The following is a 21898-nucleotide window of genomic DNA, read 5'->3' on the forward strand; positions in this document are numbered from 1 at the left end:
AACTCTGTGTCATCTGGAACAGACAAAGTCATTTCTAAACCAAAGGTTATGTTTTTAAAGGTGTTTAGTTGGTGTAACAACCCAGCAGCAAACTATCCTTTTATCTGTTGGGGCCACTGTGTCCCCCTTGTCCTCCTGTCTCTCCTGAATGCTGTTGATGACACACGTGCTCATGACTGCAGGGAAGGTCACTATGCTACAGGGCATTTTCATGTTTCTTTTCTGCAAGCTTTGAAATGAAATACATTTTCCTGCACAGATTACTCTGGTTTTACCTGCTAGTCATGTGACACTCATGAAGACAAAGAATGGAAAATTGGTCAAAGTTTTTGTCTCCCTGTGACCTGAAAAGAGTGCCCTCTCTACATCTTAGGAAGTCGTGCTCTGATTGACATCGCTGGAAACCACTTACTGCTTGTTTACACAGTGTGATAAAATGTATGCGGCTGTGTATGCACTTATGAAAGGCAGAGCAAGATGCTTTTTAAGTGTGTCACCAGGTCTTTGCATGATCTCCTGTATATTGAAATTTTTGATGTGTTTCACCAATTCTGTTTTGTTCTCTGAAAAACCAATGAATAATGATTGTTTCTGACTCTCAAGGGTATAAACATATAATGGAATTTGCAGCTAAACACTGGTGTAACATAAGGCTGAAGTGTCTAATGATATAAATTATCAGATTATACCCCTAATTTATACTGTCGGGTGTGGGTAACATCAGAGAAACTTGTGTGTTAATAGGACATATGATAAATTTGGCAAAAAGTGTTGAGATAGCCAATCTATGTGTTTGATTATAAACAGTCAAAGGTGTCCACAGCTGTCCATTTTTATTTGTGTCTATGTACTATGGAATTCATCATATGATTTTTGAAAATGTTTCAACTTTTCCTGTTGTTAGTACCTATGTATCTATCTCATGCTGTTCTTACTGTTTTTATGTAATATTTCTCTCTCAAACTTTGCTCCTTTTTTCCTAAATTCTCTGTAAGTCTGTCTTTTCAGTTGATTTGTTTGGAGGTGCCTAGGTCTACTTAAATATTTAAGTTATTACTACAAGAAGAATGTATTTGATGCTTTTTTCCATTAACTTTTCTGTTAAGTTACTAACACATGATTAGTCATTTTGTAGATTTAGTGAGGAATAATTTAGTATTAATACCATTTGATACATCTTAAAGGCAATTTCAAAATTATGTTCAATTATTTATGCATCAAAATCTTGTATATAATTTCCAGTTTCAATTATTAGGAAAATTGATAGCATTATATGAAAACATTTACTAGTTGCTATTTTGTTTTTTTTTTAATTTCTCTTCTTTATTCCTTTTCTTAGAATGATGTTTCCTTAATAATAGAAATGCCCAAATTGCAATCTTCCTTCTTCAAGTAGATCTGCCGAACATTAGAAAGGTCCTACTAAAGGGGCAGACACTATTGCGAGGCCGGAGTCAGCAGATTAGCAGCAGCTCTGTACCTAGAGGAGCTCTGTACCACGCTGGACCTTCCTGAGCAGAGTCCTGCAGGGAAACATTAGAAGGTCTGGGTCTGCTGAGAGGGATTCGATGGTCACAAGCTGGGCAAGAAGGCCAGGGAAGATGAGTCTAGAGGAGTTTGCAGGAAGCAGTGCTTTCTCTCTGTAAACCCAGGCTGAATGGCTCTGAATAGTCCAGAGAAGAGAAAGATTTCAAATGAATCTCAAGTGGTAGCAGCCAAGACTTGTGGAAGTGAATTCCTTGGGCAGTCCATTCCCCTTTCTTCTTTTGGTGTTGTTCCTGTCCTTTAGTTTCGTTGTTGTTTTTGTTTAGTTTTGGTTTTTTCCTCTATGATAGGGTCTCCCTGAATTGCCCATGCTGGGCTCACACTTGCAGTCCTCCTGCCTTAGCACCCCCATGCCTGTCTACTTTATTTTTTGAAGCTGAGAACTTCAATGTCCTGTCCGTTGCTCCCTTTCTTTTGTCCCTGTGTCATTGTCAGTAGACTCTGGGCTGAGTGTTTTCATGTTCTCTGGCCTGACCTTCACGCAGACTTTGTAAATCTAATATTTAATGTGCCCACTCATCAAGTGAGCAAGGCTTACAAAGCGAGGCTCAGAATGGTTGTCACTTATTTAGTGGTGCTCAGCTACTGGTGGGCAGAGCAGGGATGGAAACACAAAGCCCAGGCTTTGCAAGTTAGCCACTTAGAGATCTTGTGTCAAAGTAAATAGTGTAAATAGACTGGGGAGGTGGCTCTGTGCAAGTCCCTGGGTTTCAGATTCCATCGCAGTCACTAGAGAAGGACTGCGGAAGCCCCACTGGTGAAAGACAGGAAGTGGCTGTGGGGTATCGGTGCCTTGCTTACGCCTGAGGGTGCCCAGTGTGCCCATAACTTGTGTTAGGGGCACCTATTGCTGTTACCCACCAACACACAGAATTCCCAAGTTTAGGAGACTTGTTTGTAATTACAGTTTTTCTATCTCAGTGCACACTATGAAGAAATTTCAATTTATCTCACATAATTACACATATTTCACATTCTGTCATCAGTTTAATTTTCCCAATACGACGAGATTTGGCCATTTTCACTTCTGTACGACATGCTTTTGCTAAGAAGAAAACAGATGTGCACTCAGAATTTGTGTTTCTGGTCTTCTGTAGATCTTGATTTCCTTTGCACTTCCTTGAATCAAAGCATATTTGTTTTAGCCCTTAGACTACTTTGGTCTATTTGGGCTGACTACTCTTGGCAGAGTAAGCAGGACCACTGCTTCTGCTCTGGAGCAAGTGGCCGAGACTATTTACTGTGCCCAGGCTGAGACCAGACAGAACAACCACAACAAGAAAATTTCGTTCTCTAAGGACTCCAGAAGCTTAAAGCCCACATCTGGTTTCTCCTGAGGCCGCTTCCCTTGGCCCACAGATGGCTGAGTCCTTGCCATGTCCTCCTCGTTGTCCTTCCTTTGCCATGGGTGTGCACCCCTGGTGTCTCCTCTGGCCATAAGGATGTGAGGCACATTGGATCAGAGCCAGTCCCAATGGTGTCACTTCAGCTTGGTCACTTCCCCATAGGCCTGTCTGCAAATGCTGGGTTAGGGCTTCAACATACGAACTTGGGAGGACACCACTACCACCATCCTTACCCATGGGACGTTTCATGGGTGGATGATACAGAAGGGGCTCCGCCAAGTGTGGTAGCACACACCTGCATGCTAAGCACTCTGGGAGACTGAGGCAGGAGGATTTTAATTTCAAGCCAGGCCCAGACAACTGAGGGAGACTAGAAAGAGAGGGAGAAGTTACAGGTCCTAACTTCCATAACCTTGCTATTCTCTCCATGGGCATTAAGAAAACCCTGTATCTCTCTGGTCCTCAGGGTTCTAGTATGATAAATGGCTATTATGACAACCAAACTGAATTAAGTTTTTGGAAACTAAGTGTTGTAATTTATTGTGTTTCATAGGATGATACTGAGGCTTAAACCTAGGGCTTTTGCACTGAGTTATATCCCCAACCCTATTTCTTTATTTCTTTAGTATGAGTTCCTTCTGCTCAGGTGCATACCATTACACCTGGCTGCTAAAAAGCTTTTGTTCAATATAAAAGTCCTACCAGGTGCTGGGGATATAGCTGAGCGGCACAGTGTCTGCCTGACAAGCACAAGGTCCTGAGTTGAGTTCCTGGTACCTCCCAACCCCCTCAAAAAAAAGTCTTGCCCAAAATGACCAGGCATAAACTTCTTAACCTCATTAAGTCTCAGTTTCTCATTCTGAGTAAAAATAAAATTTCTCCTTGGGTTTTTACAAGGATCAGAATCTTTGAGACTCCTGTCTACACACTGTGGTGCTTTGTAAGTGGTGCTTACGCCATTATTTCCCATCCTTCACTCTTCCTTCTCTTCTCCTTCTGCCTGCTCTTCTTCTCCTTTCAGTGCCCAAACCCATGCCCAGATCTACACAAAGAGAAAAGCCCTTTTCCACCATCACGTGTAGAAGAGCAACTCTGCACTTTGATCATCAGCTACAGAGAGCTGACATGAAGGCGATCCAGAACTCTGTCCACCTCTTATCCAAGAACTTTCATAACTTTGCTTTTCTACTGTAATAGTCATCTGCTTTAGTAAGCATTGATGATTTATTCTAAATACTGTACAGTGGTGCTTCACTTCACAAACTTGCTCCACTTCCTGATTCTTGAAAATGATGGCCATGGTCATACTCATCAGTCATGAACCTTGGTACCACTGTATATGAAATTTTTGGTCCTGGGTGGTATCTATTTGAAAGTAACAGCAGTGTCATTCTATGACAGCCAGTTGCAATTGATTTATTAAACATTTTTAAAAATAGTATTGGGAACAGTACACGAAGTTAACAAAAATAATCACATGTCTCACTGGTGTGTGTGTGCTGTTTATATTGTAAACTCCCATTTCTCCTGCCTAGTTTTGAGAATAGAGTGTGTGGGTTCATTTTCAAAACAAGAAAAGAGGAAAAGCATACACCTCTTTCTCACTTTCAGGTTTAAGAAAAGATACAGAAAGATTATGAACATACGGAAGAGAGAGCAAAAAATACTCAGGGAGAAAGAGAATATTACAATAATACGATAATTACCTAGGTATGCAAGAAGAGGTATGAACATGTTTTTGTGCAGTGGAAAAAAAAATTCTCTAAACTGTAAACCAATAAACGTGAGCTAATTCTAGGTAAATTTCTAGAAATTGAGTTTCATATGTGCCAATGTATAATGAGAATTGCTGACAGCCAGCATGAGTCCATTAAGAATGACTTCTGAAGCCAGGTCTGGTGGTGCACATCTGTGATCCCTGTATTCTGTGTGGCTGAAACGGGAAGATCTCAATTGTGGCCAACCCTGGACAAGTTAGCAAGACCTTGTCTCAAAAAGTAAAACACAACAAAGGACTGGAAATGTCATGTAGCTCAGTGTGGAGGCCTTGAATTCAATCTCCATTACTAAGGGGGGGGGGGATTATTTCCTGTCTGCTAGACTATCCTCAGAGTCACAGAACCAGGGAGAATGACAGTATACCTGAACGACCAGTTCTGTGTTCTAAAGTGTCCCTGAGACCAAAGAGAAATCGAGTCTAATGACAATGCAATTGTTTGGATTCACAACTGGTTCACATAAATAAAGAGGCCAAGCTAATAGATTGGTTCTTATGAAATGTGACCTTGACTTAGCCTGTCCCTGATACTGTGTTAATCTTGGATAATGATATCAAGGTCATGAGCTGCACGTTTTCTGATTGAGAGTAAAAGAAACGGGAGAGGAAAGGAATATGCAAAAGATGCACTGTGCAGGAAGAGGTGAGGTCCTGGGGACGGATGTGAGGGACAGGCGTGACTGGAGTGAGGGGGGTGTGCCAGCAGATGGCTGTGAACAGAAATCAGTGTGAGGTCACAGAGGATGTGGCGTCCCAGGACACCACTTTCGGCTGTTTTCAAAGGATTGGGGGACTGGGATGAGGCGAGATGGCTGCCTGCTGCTCTCACCTGGGACATCCGGGCACCCTCACTGCCTCGCTGACCACGGGCATGGATCTGGACCATGGTTGGAGAGCCAGCAGGGGTGTGGAGAGAGCTGCCCCTGTGTCTCAAGTGCAAGGGAAACAGAGAACACCGCTTTTGTAGAAAGTGAAAATGAGCGGCCCTTGGCAGAGCTCACGCATACAGAAGCTGGGTAAGGAGACAGGAGTCAGGAGAGTGGGAGCCACTGCAGCCACCGCTGTCCTGACCGCCAGGGCCCCCTCGGAGCGGCTCTCAGCCACACGGTCCACATCAGGGCCACTGCAGCCAGAGGAGACCTCAAACATGGCCCTATCACTGCCCCAGTCCCCTTGCCGTCCACCCTGGACACCAGTGGGTGCCCAGCCCTGAGGCATCAACTTTGGGGAAATGGGTTCATCTACTCAACTGCATTTAGAGGTTTAAAAATACAATTCTGAGAGAAAGCCAGAGCCTCAGACCTGTTCCTGCTGGTGGCGTTCTGTCATTCTCAGCCCCATCTTTATAGAAAAGAGACGGTGTTCCTATCCCGGGCCTTGCTCACCTTGTGCTTGCGAGGTTTTTCACTGTCTTTGAGGTGACACTTTGTGAAGGTCACCGGGGCCATGCAAGAGATAGCTGGGTCTGGAATGAGAAATGGGCTGTGGTACCAGCAGCCTGGTCACACCTCTCTGCAGAGGCTTGGTGCCCTGGGCCAGGGCTGGGGAGCTGGCATGGGTGAATCTGCGGGAGGGTGTATAGCACCTCTGTGACAGCACCATGCCACAAGGGAGACCATGAAAACTGGTGGTGTGGCCGTGTCAGGCACTGGGTACTGCCCCCATACCGTGTGCATGTATGTCGGTATGTCTTTCCATCTGTCTTTAACTAGATATAAAGAGAAAATAGCCTCAAAACAGGAGACTTTGGTATAGTCCAATATATCAATTTTCCTCTTTTGTAGGGGTAGTGAAATAGAAATTCTGCAATGTTACAAACCTTAAAGTAGCTGACTGATGTAAAGCTTGCCAGGAAGAGTGCATCATGTAGACTTAACAGACGATGTTTCTTCTCCTTTTCCTCTCCCTTCCCATCCTCTCTTCCCCTCCCCCCTCATTCTCCTTTTTACTAATGCAGGAAATGGAACCCAGGGCCCTGGACATGCTAAGCATGTGCTGTACCCCTGAGCTGCACCCCCAGACTGTCTCTTTCTACACCTTTCCCCTGTAGTCTCTTGTCGAGGGACTCTTCCTGTGGGCTCAGCGGACCCTCAGGGGCTTGGCTGCATGGTAGCCTGTTCACCCTGTGCTGGCTGCATCCTTGCAGCACTGAAAAGCTCTAGAGTGCACTGTGACATTATTCACGCCTGTGAGTGACAACTTACTGTAGGCTTGAACACTTTGTAGCTGCTAGCGGTGTCAGTCTGCTGGAAACAATTCCCTGACAACACAGATTTAGTTAGCTGGAGCTGGATTCAGTCTAATCCACCTCACCTTAATCCATCTCCACTGTGAGGGCCCGTAACGCCATGGCTGTAGGAGCAGCACAGATCGCTCTCTGCTGCTTAAATGACCCTCACCCAGTTACTCAAGCTAATTCTTCCTTTCCTCAGCTGTAAACTGGGATTAGTAAAGGATGAAGCCATGAGAACCAAAAAACTGGGATTAGTAATGTAGGGTCAGAGGACAGCAAGCATATAAACACCTGCACGATGCCTGACTCTTGGTAAGCTGTAACACATTCGAGTGGTTCTATCTGCTTCGTTGTCACTGTCGCCATCAAAACCATGGCATGTTGCTGTCATGCTCATCTCTGTTTGTCTTCTAATAAAGCAGGGACTGTATCTTCTCTGTTCTTCTTTTGTCCCCTCTGTTGAGCGGTTGCAGACAAAACTGGAGTTTAGCACCAGTGTCACTGAATGACACGTCAGTGCTGGTGACCACGTGACAGCAGTCACTGTGGGTTGCTTCGGTGCCTGCTCTGTAAGTCACTTGGCCACTCAGCCTGACTCCCTCAAGAGCAAGTGGGAGAGCAGGTCCAAGCAGAGTGAGGGAGATTGTGCAGGGGGTGCCCAGACCAAAAGGGACCTGCTCAGGCTGGAAGCCACCTCCTCCCCTTCTCGGAGTATGGGTGAGACACAGCTGCACCTCAGTGAGGCTGGAAGGAGTGTAACTGAGGTCCCTGAATGGAAGAGGGGAGATGTAGAAAGCAGTGGCATCGGAACAGCATAGTTATATTTTTAGTTTAGTGTTTTCATCTGTCATCAACCTGTCTGGGGAGTTTGTTTAATGATTCCTGTAGGGCTGTGGCTGTTGCTGAGCAATAGAGTGCTTGCTTACCATGTATGGAAACCTGGGTTCAATCCCAAGACTGAAAAAAATCCTAAAGTAAAATAATAATAGCTAGGTGGAGAATGATATTACTACAGATGTGAAGAGTTACTTACACAGCAGGCCTAACGGCCATGCCTGTAATCCTGGGAGGCTGAGGCAGGAGGATCACAAGTTTGAGGCCAGCCTGGGCACTTTAGGGAGACTGTCTCAAAATAAAATCAAAAAGTACTAGGGATGTAGTTTGGAGGCAAGAGTGTGGCTCTATGTTCTATCACCAGTTCCAGTATGGAGAAAATAAAAGAACAACCACCACATAGTAAGAGACTCATTAAGACTGCGTTGTGGTCCTGCTTGTCTGCTTTCTTCGCTTTTCACAAAACATGTTTTCTGAAAACATGTTTTGTGGAGAATGGACCATTTCTGCATATGTGAGATATGAAAAACTATGTAAGCATTTTCATCCTGTGGCTGGGCCTAGGGGTTGCCACGGGCTATCCGTCTGCTCGGGAAGAATTTTGTCTCTGTCACCAGGGCCTCTTCTCCACATCTTGCATTTACTCAAACACGACACAGGAGGGCAGCACACACCTGCTTGACTTCACAAATACTGTACAATCGTTGCCAGATTAGACTGACAGGCAGGCCTAAATTCGCATTGGAAAAACCAAAAGGAGCAAAGATTAAAACACAAAAGGACATAGGAATGCATTCCTTAAGACTCTGAGTTTCTGCAAAAGGGAATCTTTGGAGCTAATCATATTGCAAAAGGGAAGTTAAAGGAGAAAAAAATCTGAGAAAACAATTACTTGCAAGACTTTACTAATATAACCATAAGAAGAACAACTGCTTAACAGGAATCAGATTCCTTGATTCTCAATAATAAGTAATTAATAAGTTACTCTTCAACAAAGACCACTTTATACTATAAAGGCTCCCTGCAGTAAAGATACTCTCTTGAGCTTGCCTTACATAAAAACATCGGCAGTTTTTGTGAGTTGTGAAGTTATATAGGCAGGTTTTGTTATAACAATATATTGACTACTAAATTCAGAATTTGTGATAATTTGGCTTAAATTTTACCTACATAACACATAGAGAAAGGGATTTGCTAAGCAAATACATAGTTGAGGTTAACAAGAAGTGCTTGGATTAAGGATGGTTTTCAAGTAAAACTAATTTTAACTTATTTGCCATCTTTTTGCCCAAATAGAAAGTATGCATTTTTAAGTAATCTTTTCAATGATTCTAGTAAGTTAATCTGGTGCCAGTAAACAGACTGATCTTTGATTTATTTGGAACCCTGAGTATGCAGTCTCTCAGCATAGATGATTAATCTGCTAATCAGCTATCACATGGACTTTCACTAGCTAGCACTTAGTTAAGCTAGGATGAGTCATATAACGCTGCTTTAAAATGGCAAAAACAGGCCCCAAGGATTTTGCTTAGCAATACGGTGCCTGCCTGCCAAGTGCAAGGTCCTAAATTCAATTCTTGATACCAAATAAATAAGATAAAATGAAAGGGCAAAAACAAATCCAAGGACCTTCCCATTAATTCAGGCTAGTTTTCTCTGCTAGTCCAAGTTATGAACAATTTAGTATATAGTAAAGGTGCTAATGTTTCAGCTAATGATTCTTGTTTATAAAATGGATTTTCAGAAAAATTATTTCAGATGATTTTCTTGTCCACTCTCCTTCTATTAACCAAGGAAAAAAATGTATGCATGCTCAACAGGAATCAGATTCCTATGGAACTGGCAGTGTGCCTGTGCATCTTGATGATGAAGTCACTTATCAGAGTATGTTCCACTTGGGAACAGCAGATCCACATGCTAAGCAAACGACTCCTGACATGTTCAAATGCAGAGCCTGGACATCTTATATTAGTAAATCCTTCATTTTTAGAAATATCAAAATACCAAAAATTAATGGCTATATCTGTCCTAACGTACTTGAGAAATCCCGCTACTAATTTTGTGTCACTAATTTTTTAATTACCAAAAAGCCTGTCTTTCCTATTGGCATCATTCAGGGTCAAGGTGTTTCTGTGTGAACGCATTCCTCACTAAATCTCGCAGGCAGCTGCCTTAGCTCTGTTACTAACACCGAGCGCTGTCATCGCGTTGTATACATGTCTAATTTATCAGTTTCTCGTAGATTGTCAGCAGCCTGCTGCCTCCGTACCGCCACAGTGCTCACAACTAGCCAGGAGGCAAGACTGCCCGCCCGTCAGGTAAATGCACGTCCTCTGCCCTCCACCCAGCTGCATGCCGGCGTGCCTGCTACCCTTTCAGCTCCTGTACCTGATTCTGTTTCGCTGCAGACTCCTTGGACCCCCCTCCCACGGACCTGCCCCTCCCTCCCCTCTCTTCCCCCACCTTGTGGTGCGGTGCTACCTTCCCTTCCACACACCTAGCGTTAGGAAGAGAGTTTGTCCCACTATTGCTTCTTTTGTCTTTTTACCCTTTAAATGTTTCTCAGGCAAACAAATACAAAGAATGAGGTATGCACTGATTAACGGCTGTTCCAGACAGCTTTATTTTTACAAGCATTTCTGTTTCCCCTCAAGCACTCTCTGAAAACTGAGTTTAAAGAGTGGATGAGTTAAAAACCTGGTCATTGACATTCAGAAATAAATATTTGCAGCCCAAGCCCTTTCTTGGAGATTAAGCAAAGGATTTGAAAGGTTTGCATACTCCCCGGAATGGACCCAGGGTTTGGTGAGGATTCGGGTTCCAGAAGAGTTTGCCCACCGGCTGGGAGATTGAGGGCGCCCGCTCCTCTCCTCCAGGTCCATGTGGCCATGCGTTAGCGGTCACCTGTGCCCTGCTCTCTGAGCTCGTGGCGCTGCCAGCCGCAAAGAGGCAGAGTCTTCCCACCACTTCCAGAAACGGCTTTTATTGCAGAATTGCTCTTGCTGCCATGCTAATGCAGCTTTGTAACAGCCACCAAACCAGAGTAATTTCAAGTATGAGAGGAAATATAGCCAAGCGCAAACGCTCAACTGCGCCTCCCTGGGCTCTGCGGGCGCCAAGGTTGAGACTCAGCTGTGGCCCCACCCCAGGCCGGGGCGGGGTCAGACCCGGGAAGGGTGCTTGGGAAGCCTCAAGGCATGCTCTCTAGAGTCCAAGGGTTTGGGTGTGGGTCTCGTGTCCAGCACCTCCTAGTGGTGAGCTTGCAGAGTTGCTCCCTGGAGGAGGTCCGGGAGGCCGAGCCTGGCCAGGCGGAGTCTATCATCAACACTGCAGCCCTTGCACCAAACCAGCCCGCCAGGCAAAGATCTGCAGTCTCTTTCACAACCTTCCTACCTTGCCTGAGCCTGGGCTGGAGAAGGCTACTCGTCTAGGTGTTACAGTGAGATAGAAAATGGAAAGGCTGCAAGGAAAAAATTTTAACTGTATGAGGTGTGATCTACAGTGAAGGTTTAAATGCTTAAAATTTATTACAGTAAAAGACACACTGCCATTAATCCCCCTCAAAACACTGCCCATCACTTGGAACACACTTAGCCCATCATTCTTGCTGCTTTCTAAAGCGGCTCTGGAAGTCGTTTTTCCTGAGTATCTTTGTGAGTTGCGATCACAAATACGGTGAATTCTGCTGCCCAGAGGCAGGCTCCTAAAGACACTGCAATGTGTTGTCACCCACCTTCTTCACCAGACCTCCCCTGTGCAGCCTCTGGCTCCTCCCCAAAGTCACAATGACCATGAAAGGGAAATGTTTTGAAAGATTCAGGATGTTGAGGCAGCCAGGTTAGTGCAACTAAAGACATTCATAAGAGATCTTTCAGAGCTGCTTCAGAAAGTGGCAAGAAGGATGGGATAAGTGTATCCAAAGCAAAGATGACTATGTTGAGGGGGTCAGTGGTAATGTGTCTTTTACTGTAGTACTTTTTTAGAAGTATTTTTTATCACATCACATAATTTTATTTCAGCATGCTTTTCTTTTGGGAAGCTCAACTAAACAGTTATAAGGCCCAGTTCCTTCTCTTTTGAAATCCTTGAATTTAAACAGCTTGCAGCCTCTACAGGGATGATTTGCTTGAAGAAAAAGCCAGGTGTGGTGACACACATCTGCTCATAATCTCAGCACTCTGGGAGGGTGAGGCAGGAGAACTTTGTAAGCTCCAACCCAACCTGAACAGCTTAGCACATTCTGTCTCAAAATAAAAAGCTGTACTGATATAGCTCAGTTCAGAGACCCTGGGTTCAATCCCTAGTTGCAAATAGGGAATAAAAAGCAAGTTCATGAATTACAAATTCAGTGACACTTGCAAGACCACTGTTCATGCGGTCCATGCAGAGAAATGATTAAATACAGATGGACCGGGGCTGGGGATTTAGCTCAGCGGCATAAGCGCCTGCCTTGCAAGCAGGCAGTCGTGAGTTCGATCCCTGGTACCGATAAAAACGAAAAAGACAAAAAAAAAAAAAAAAAAAAAAAAAGAATACAGATGGACCTGAAAAGATTCCTTTGCAAAGGTGCTCCAAGTTAGAATCCTCGCTGCTCATTGGCTCTCCACTGGCAGAAAGCACCCGAACCCTAATGCTGTGCGCTCCACAAGGATGACCAACTCATACAGGCTGCAACATCCCTCAGGTTTGCCCATCACTCCCAGCGAGGTTAGGGAGGGAGAGCCACCCAGTGTCTGCAGTCACACCTGACACCACTGGAGCTGGCATGGAGGTGCAGATCCCCATTTTCCACACCCTTGGAGGAGTGACACGCTAAGACCATGCACAAGGACTATTTTTCTAAGGGGACATTTGTTTCATGAGAACCTTGGTCAAAATGTTGAATAATATGAATGCAGGTGTTCTTCTTTTTTGAAAATCTGTTCATATTTCCTGCATTTTTACTTCACTTGGTGGTGTTTTTTGCGGATCTGGAGGTGAATCCTGCATACTAGGCCAGTGCCTAGCACCAAGCTGTGCTCTAGTTCCATCCTCACCTGTCTCTATGGCGTGTCGTTTTTAAACAAGACATCGTTTTCTCATATTTGAATTTTCCCATAGATAACTCTTCAGCAAGATATTCCATGATAACTCCCTCAACGCCTAGGACAGCACTGGGGACTGAGCCAAGGACTGTTCCGTTTTAGAACAAATACAGTTTTTATAGATAACTGTACCATAACACAGGAGACCTCAAGCTAGTACAGTCTCGCAGGTCATAGTCACCTATTATAAAGGAATTTGGTATTCTGTCAAATAGTCATTGACTTAGAAAAGGGAAGAAAAAAGAGGAATTGAAGCTACATCCTACTTCTTATCTTAACAATAGTCCCCTGAGCTCAGTTTACCCTGTGCTTTTCCTATGAAAAGTAAAATTGTCACTAATAGAGGTGGACTAACAGGTGGGCTGAGAGTGAATTCATTTTGTACCTTGCTTGGTTAGAATTTATCAAATATTCATATTTTGAAAATAATTTCTTAACCTATAAACCTAGAATGTTTCTAATGTTCTTAAAAATATGTACAATGTAATTTGATTTTTTGCAAATTTAAGATAGTAATAGTGTGATGTCTAATATTTTTAACTCTGAAATAGTGCAAATTGTTGTGTCATCATGGAGGATGTCATGCCAGGGTGTCAGGCCAAGAGAGCTGCAGGCTGTGTGTGCTGTCACCAGGCACTTCAGCTGCTCTCAAGTACATTCTTGTTTGCTGTATCAAAAAGAGCATTGAATTACACACGATACACAATGGAACCTCACTTACACATGATCTTCAAAAATATGTCCTTGCATAATGTGACCACCCTGGACTACCTTCTAGAACTTATGTGCATAACACATTTAATTCCCTAAGAAGAAATTAGTCCTTTCTCCTGCAAACTCTATGCAAAAGCCCACTGCTTCTTTCAATTAATCAACCTCTGTTTCCCATCTAACTCCTGTGGGAATATTAAGGATTCTTGCCATATATTATTTTCTTCCAATTTTCAAAGGTCTATTTTAGTTCTTTTTTTTTTTTTTTTTTCTGTTTTTATGAGGTAGGGCTCACTCTGTCATCCGGGTAGGGCCTGAACTGGTGATCCTCCTGAATGCTGAGGTTACCAGTGTGTGTACAGCACCCAGCTCACTGGTTTTAATCAATAAATAAAACATGCCTTAGACTTGTGGTGAAAGCTCTGATTATCTCATGTTTACCACCACAGTTTAAAAGGAAGGAAAGTAATTTTTACACCTGTTACCCTAACTGTGCAAACAGTCCCCTTTTAAACTTGGTTAACAGCAGTTCAAGGTGTGGTGGCTCAAGTCTGTTAATCCCAGCAGTGCAGGAGGCTGAGGCAGAAGGATCACAAATTGAAGGTCCACCTGGGCAACTTAGTAAAACCCCGTCTTAAAATAAAAAATAAATAAAAAGGGCCTGGTTCTTACTCAGTGGTAAAATTCCCCTGGGTTCTATCCCTAGTACTCCACCCCCCCCAAAAAAAAAATTACAACAATTCGAAAAGTTTGGAAAGACAAACTTCAATTACAAGAATTATGATTTTACAAGAAACACATGATTTCAGAGACAGAGATTAAAAACATTTTTTTAAAACTGAGAACAGTGCCATGTGCCCATAATCCTAGCCCTTTGGGAGACTAAGGCAGGAGGATTGCAAGTTCAAGTCCCATCATGGCAAGTTAGTGAGCCCCATGTCAAAATTTTAAAAATTAAAAGGATTGAGGTGTAGGTTAATACAAAGACCCTAAAAGGCCATCAGAAAAAAAGCAAAAAATAAATTGCTTAGTACTGATTTTTAACGACTCCAATGATATTTCTTTCAAAAACTAGGTAAATAAGCCAAGTGTGATGGTGCATGACTGTAATCCCAGCACTCAGGAAGCTTAGGCAGGAGGATTGTTGGGAGTTCAAGGCCAGCCTGCACTGCAGAGTGGACCCTGTCTCGAAAAAACAAAACAAAACAAAAACTAGTTAAACCTCAAGTAGCTCTCTCAAACACTCCTGGCAGAAATGAATTCTATGGTACCAAATTTCATAACACATAGGAAAATATCCAGTTTTAGAAAAATACCCAGCTTTTCAGCTTAAAACAACCAATCCCTTGGTGTCTCTTCCCTACTGATCGTTGTGCTATAAAGGATGTGTTTCATATCTCACACTAGAAAATTCAGCGACTTTGCCTCCTTATCCTTCAGGGCCATTCGCCAAGACCCTGCCAAGCCAGAGGCTGCAGTGGTGGCCCTGCCTCCCACAGCCGCATTACAAACTAGACTGGCCCCGAGCGATTCTGTTGGTTTTGTAACCACCAAGCCCACGCAGAGCAGGGGCCCTGCAAGCAACCGGCACTTCCGCAGCCCCGACTCTGTCCTATTAATCCCGGGTCCCCCAGAGAGCACACAGCAGGCTGGGCATGCTTCCCAGGCCGTCACCAGCCCTCTTGGGCTCAGCAGGAGAGGAAGGAGACCCAGGGTTCCCGACCTTCCGTGTGCTTGCAAGGCGCACCAGGTTACATTGCATGCACAGGAAAGTTAGAAGCACGCTCAGCAGGAGGCAGGGATGAGGGTCAGGCTGGGACACTGGCCTAACAGGCCCGAGGCCCCAGGTCTCCAGACCCACCTGGTTTAGAGACCACAAAAAGGGAGAAATCGCCACTTTGGAGGGACACTTTGTGTGGCATTTCTTTTCTTTTGAAAACTGCGATTGTCATGGCATGCTTTGGTTTGAGCCGTTTTTCTGTGCCGAATTTCTGTTCCTGCTTTTGTACGGGGCCCTGGCCCCATGCCTCAGCTCCCGCTGACCAGCTCTTTCTCCTTCGCAGTGCTGATGCCACCCTCCCGGAGGAGCAGCCACCCGCCAGCCCTCCGTGCGCCCCACTCCACTGTCTGGCCAAGCCGCCCTGCCCCTAGTCTCTCCGCTGCCACCGACCTCCCCTCCATGAGGCTCCAGCCACATGGGCCTGCGGTGTTTTCTTCTCTCTTCTCGGTCGCTGGGTGCACAGGTGGACTGGAGTCCGTTGTTTCGGAAGAGGAGAAAACGCTGGGAAGAGTAACACAGAGCACAGACCCCGTGTGATCAGACGTCTCATGGTGTTCCTGGGGCCCAGAGACACTGCAATTCGATGGCTACAGCTCAGTCAGAAAAAGAAGGGAAGCAAGATGAGGCGTGTGTGTCAGACGGCTGGCTTGGCCTCAGTGGCCTAAGAGACACCTCAGACCTGCAAAATGCAAACACTGTAAGATGAGCTGTCCTCATGCCACACTCGGCGACATAATGTTTTTGTCATTGATATTTAGTTTTGTACTTTATTTGCTATATGATTTATGCTATAAGAATAATTTCTGTGAGAGACGAATTTAATTTACTTATTTTTAAATAAGCCTCATCTGCTCAGTTCAATGAGTTTTAATTTAGTTTTTAGTCTGGAACTGGCCAGACTGGTCATGTTTCTTGCACAAAGCGATAAATGAGGTGCATCAGAATGTTAAAATAACTGTATTTTGCTGCTACACGGATATTGTTTATGCACTTATTTCTAATCAGTAGCTCATTAACTGCTGGTTTCTGTTTTAACCAGAATTCTTCATCAATGAATAAGTCTAAGAAAGAGGTTAAGTTGTGATTCCTGACTTACTCAGTTTTTTAACCGCATTGCATAGGTGTACTGTGCTGCTCCTCTGTGCGTGTGGCCACGCGTGAAGACATTAAAGAAGGCTAAATCATGTAAAGGGAGGAAATGCTGTGTTTATTTAATGACCAGAGTTGTTTTTTTCTTCCAAATTCAGGTTCCTACTATGAGTCTTTCCTGCTAAACAGTATCAAGAACAAAACACACCTAAATAGACGTAAGGTAGCCTTGGCAAGTTAATTTGCACCAATGGTGTTCAGATTTTGATTAGAATTGTATGTTTTGTTGTTAGGTTTTTTCATAATGAATCGTCCTTGCCAAAAAAAAAAAATATATATATATAGATAACAAACCTTAGCTCATTGTCTACTTTTGACAAACACTCAGGTGCCTACAAATCATTATATTATATTATACTGATGATAAGACATTGCTGGTTAATTTACAGGTTCTGCTAGGTAATTTTTATGACTTGATTTAAGGCAGTGGATTTTCATAGCAAAATTTTTTTGCACATTATCTGACAAACAAGGAAAACAGGTTCAGCAGCTGAGAAGTGTCTCAGGCTCCCTCCCACTCAAGGGCTCCCAGCCCTGATTCCTTGTCTTTGTCAGTAGCCTTAACTTATTTAAAACCAGAAAGGTTTCACCTCTTCATATATCTGTAATTTCTCTTCCAAATGAGCTCGGTCCTCACTGTTAGCACCAAGAACAGTTAGCAATGTAGGACACTACCCATGACGATCCTGGAGCCACTTGGCTAAGCAGTGGAGGGCAGTGCACATGGGATGCCCCTCGAAAGTCAAGTCATCAAGCGCACATAGGAGCTTCAGACAATTGTCCCCCCATCAGGGAGTAGTCACTATTACCAAAGCAGCCAAGAGTTTCTGTGTTCCTTACATGAGTGCTGTCTTCACCAGTGTCATTTCTCGAGCAACTTGGCCTAAACAGTTGAAACCTCTACCAAGATAGGCATTCAGGTCAGAACGCAGAAATGGACAGACCTTCACCAAGTCCTGATCATAGCTTGTAAGGCGCACGTTCCTACCTGTATCTCCTTGTTGGCGACATACTGGGTTTTATTAAGTGAGTTCAGTTTAAGACTGACCCACCCTGCTCTTTCTTTTCCTTTTGGAGTCAAGTGTTTGGACCTGAGAAGGCGCATAATTGCTAAACTGACTTCGTGCCTGAGGGAAAACATACATTTCTACCATGACCACAGAGCAACCTTCCATCGCCTGTCACGTGCTGGTGGAATGGGAACTGGGCTGCAGATGCTGTGTGGCTGGAGCTGGGTTTTCCTGTCCACAGGGCTCAGTGTGTTGCCCCAGCCCTGCCCCATCCTCCCTCTGGTTTATCACCCAGTGCAAAGCCGAGGAGTGTGCAAAGCATTTATTTCTTCCAGTATGAAATCTGTCATTAAATCTGTTAGAAAGTGGTCTCTAACAAGCATGGGAAATGCTTGTTCTGAAGTATTATTGTATAAAACAATTTTAGCAGAATTTTGACAAAAAAATATAGAAACTTCAAACTAAATTTTTCTTTTCAGCACACAATTAGGTGGTGCAGCCTAAATCGTAAGAGAGAATACTACTTCCACTGTGGCGTCATTTAGCATAGTGGTTTAAACCCAGCCATATTTATATTTATTTATAGGCATTTTAAGTGAGTAGATATGTGTAGCAGCAGTAAAAATCAGTACCTGTAAAGATAACATCAGGATCCAAAAGGAAGTTAAGAAGTGAAGAACTAGTGAGAAACAAAAAGAATGAACTCCGATCAATCAAAGATGCGTGCAGAGAAGGGAAATGATGGGCTGAAGTCCAGTCTAAGCCATGGGATCCTGTTCACAAATGTGGCCAGCAACATGCCGGGGAGCTGGCCGGTGTGGTTAGCAAAGTAAGCACAGTGGTGGCACAGAGAGGAATAGTTAAGGTGTAGAAATGCTTTCCTACTGAAGATTTTTTTTTTTAAGGTACAAAATAGTAACAAAGTAAAAAATAAATGGTTTGACCTGAGTTCTTGGGATTGGCAAAACCTTGGATGACTCTTTCCCATCAATTGATGTTTCATTAGATGCTTTCACATATCCAATTGTAATTTTTTAAAAGAAATTTGGAAAGCTCTGAAAAAACAAAGTTATTAACTAATAAAGATTGAGAAACTATATCTACTTAGCCTAAGGAAGAAGAGATATAATTGTAGCCTTCCAGAAAAGAGAATTGATAGAAACAGCCATAGACACCACTAAGACTAGAACTAGGAAATCTTCAAAGTGAAGGATTTATATTAACTCTAGAATAGAGATTTTTAGCAATGGAAAATCAGTCATCAGAATGATATAAGAAAGATTTGTGTTTTAAAAATTGAATATTATTGGTGGTTTGGTAAGTATTAAGTGGCAAGAAATCTTAAAATAATGCGTTATTCTGCAAACCTATAATCCTATATTCCTTATTCTTAAAGTAGTTCTGTTTGGTCATAAATATTTTATCCTTTGAAATAGCATAGCAATCTTAACTTCAACAAGATATTTGTTCTTTTTTTAAAAAAAAGAAAAGAAAAAAGGACTGTTGGTAATTTTTTTCCTTCTAGCTATATATCATTTTGTCCTTAAAGTTGTCCACAAAATAGTAATTTTAGTATTAAAAGCCTCAGTTTTGGGAGTCTAGAAAGGAAATGTCCTTAGGAATACCTGAGAAGCAGAAAGGTATGCAGTCCCTCTAGCAGAGGGAGGGCGTGAGCCAAATGCCTTCCGACTTTCATCTCTACTGAAAAGCATCTTTCATGTTTGCTTTTTTCTGCGCTATGGAAAATATTCTGATATAGCAAAGACCTGCTGCTTCAAACAAGCATAAAGCATTGGTCTAATAAACTAGCTAAGAGTGTGGAAATATCCTGATATAAATCCTCTCCAGTTCTCCAATAAAGATTATGAAACATGAAAATGAAGAAATGAAATCTATTTTCTACTGAAATAGAAATATAAAATTTTATTGTCATAATCATCCAAGAAATAGTGTGTCCAGAAGGATACATCAAGGAACCCAATGGGTTTCCCATTGGAACACTTGGCTGGCTCAGCCCACAATGCCTCAGATGGATACATCTATATTGCAGATACATCTAGGTTTAAAAGAAACTCTTAGGGTGAGGTTCACAGCTTTAAAAGGTTTACTATCTTTTTGTTTGTTTGTTTGCTTAGAAACCAGAGTACTTTAAGATAATCCTTATTATTAAGACTGCAGAAAGTTTGTAGTGATGTTTTCTAATGAAGGGAACATACTTTTTCAGAAAGCTGTTGAACTGGAGTCACTGTTCAGGAATGATACTGACACATGATTTTTGACCTTAAATTCAATTTCTGTAGACATAAAAGACCAACATAGCTCCTGAGTGACCCTTCCCATTGTTGGCAATGGTGTTGGAAATTAAATTCATCTTTATTTAAATGCCAACTTGACTGCCATGGTCCCTGCTGTGTGGCATTAGTAGCATGATCCTGTTGTGTTAACAACTGATTTTCCCTAGACATCGCTTTCATCCTATTATATAAGGTATCACTGAAAGAGGTATTTAGTATTAAGATATATTCCCCAATGGAGCATTTTTCAGAGATGATATTCTGTTTAAAAAAGAGAAGGAGAAGCAATTAACTACCTTTTGTGTAAGGCAAGAGTACAATGTAAGAAGTGTAGGATGTAAGATGTTTGCATGAGATAGCTCATGTCAGGTAAGCTTTTCTATGTCCATACGACAAAACCTGAGAAATCTTTTTTCTCTTGTGACCTCTCCATTAGGAGTGTAAGGACATTGCCGTATACCTGGTCCCTTTCATTATTCAATGCATGGCTCTTAGTCTCAATGTATTTTTATCCCTTTCCTCCGGAAAAGCTATTTAAAATTTGCCCTATTTAAACTGAAATCTGGATAAACTGCTGAGCCAGATTATTTCTGAGATCAGAGTTTAATTGCTGTACAACACTCATTGGGAATTTATTTTATTTCAGCATTTCTTTTAAAATTACTCTCTGGTCATTCTGATTCTCTAATGAAAACATACTTCTTAGTGCAAATGTATGTTTTTCCTTTCAAAAAGTTATTTTAAAAATAAAGACCAGGGAACTATAAAGCAAAGGGAAATGTCATGAGTTTGTATAAAAAGTCTTATTTGGTGATAATGGAAATATCGAACGAAGCATCATTGGGTTCATAGATACAATTGTTTGGCAAATTGTAGAGGAAATACATCATTTTGACATTATTGCCACAAGAATTTTTAAGCTCAATGGTTTGACTGTTAAGAGTCAGTTAAACTATTCTTTGAAAACCTTTTATGACATTTTTGTAATCTACTCAGTGTTTTTATTTGCATGATTATGCGTATATGGTGAACAAACATGATCCTGATAGTACTGTATTTCTTGGCAGTACTAACATTCGTGTCGCGTGAGGCCAGCCTTGATTTGTACACTGTGTGATTATTGTAATGATTCAGCTATTCCTACATTTAATTGCAGTTTTATTGTCATGCCTTCTGGGGCTAAATGATGTGAAATGTTTCCACTTAATTATAATATCATATAAATACATAACTAAAAGACTGATCTAAGAAACATTTTTGTTAATTATTTTTTAAAAATCCAAATTTCAAAGAAAAATTCTCAAAGACACATGCATTTATTTTAAATTCAAAAAAGTTCTTATGTATTTATTATTGCTGGTCGTTTTTACTTTTTTATTGTGGACAATCCTCAGTGAATGTCTTTTGGGAGAACCGTGTAAGACGTGCTTGTATTTGTGTGATCTGATCATGCCCTCAGTGGTTGGGAAAGCGAAGAAAGTAACCAGAAGTCAATCTACCAATTCTTATATCTTGGTTTATGTTACCAACTGAATATCATGTAATGCATAAATTTTTTCCAGTAAATAAACCAGTTATCTTTTGTTCATTTCACCAGGACTAATTTTCATCAGTAGAGCAGCTTTTCTGTATGTCAGTGTGATTTATACTTATTTTTAAAAGCATACAAAGATGTATCTTCAGGTAGATTTTTTTTAGAGTAAGAACTTATGTGGACTAAAAACTGAATGATAGATGGGGGTGTGGTTTGGGGTAACATCTTGGCCTGGCATTTACAAGACTTTGACCCCCTCCCCCAGTACCTCAGAAACAAAACCACAAAACACAAAACTGAGCGGTTTGTTGTAATGATGTTTTGGTACATTCCTTGTAAGCAGTACTATAAGCTTTGCCGTTCTCTCCATTTATCATCTCTCTTACTTGTAATTGTTCCTAAAAGGCTGTTTGGCAGCAAATAGACCCATATGAAGGTGTCTGTTCTAAAAGAGAAAACATTGTTCATGAAGAAGAATGAAGCTTACACATTTTATTTTTGGAGCCAATTCTTGGGGATCTTTTACATGACAGGAGAGCGCAGTCCCAGAACCATTAAGGAAGTGAGTCTCCTTGCTCTTGCTATGAACTCAGATGATAAT

General features: G+C 42.3%; 1 protein-coding gene across 9 annotated transcripts in view; it reads left to right on the forward strand.

Moving 5' to 3' along the window:
- Bicd1 (BICD cargo adaptor 1) overlaps positions 1 to 21356 on the forward strand; it is a 202075-nt gene extending 180719 nt beyond the window's left edge. For 5 of the 9 annotated variants that reach the window (XM_003466773.5, XM_013149318.3, XM_063254525.1 and 2 more), the window contains 2 exons: positions 9978 to 10053; positions 15594 to 21356. In XM_003466773.5, coding sequence (XP_003466821.1) covers positions 9978 to 10053; positions 15594 to 15681 — 164 coding nt within the window. In that variant the 3' untranslated portion in view covers positions 15682 to 21356. Of the gene's footprint in view, positions 1 to 9555; positions 9707 to 9967; positions 10054 to 15593 lie in introns of all 9 variants that reach the window. The other 4 variants (XM_063254524.1, XR_010049193.1, XM_013149321.3 and 1 more) reach the window with 4 other exon arrangements.
- Positions 21357 to 21898: the final 542 nt, after the last annotated feature.

Source organism: Cavia porcellus, unplaced genomic scaffold, assembly GCF_034190915.1.
Source record: "Cavia porcellus strain 051 isolate PalLab524CR breed Dunkin Hartley unplaced genomic scaffold, mCavPor4.1 scaffold_8, whole genome shotgun sequence".
Classification (NCBI taxonomy): Eukaryota; Metazoa; Chordata; class Mammalia; order Rodentia; family Caviidae; genus Cavia; species Cavia porcellus.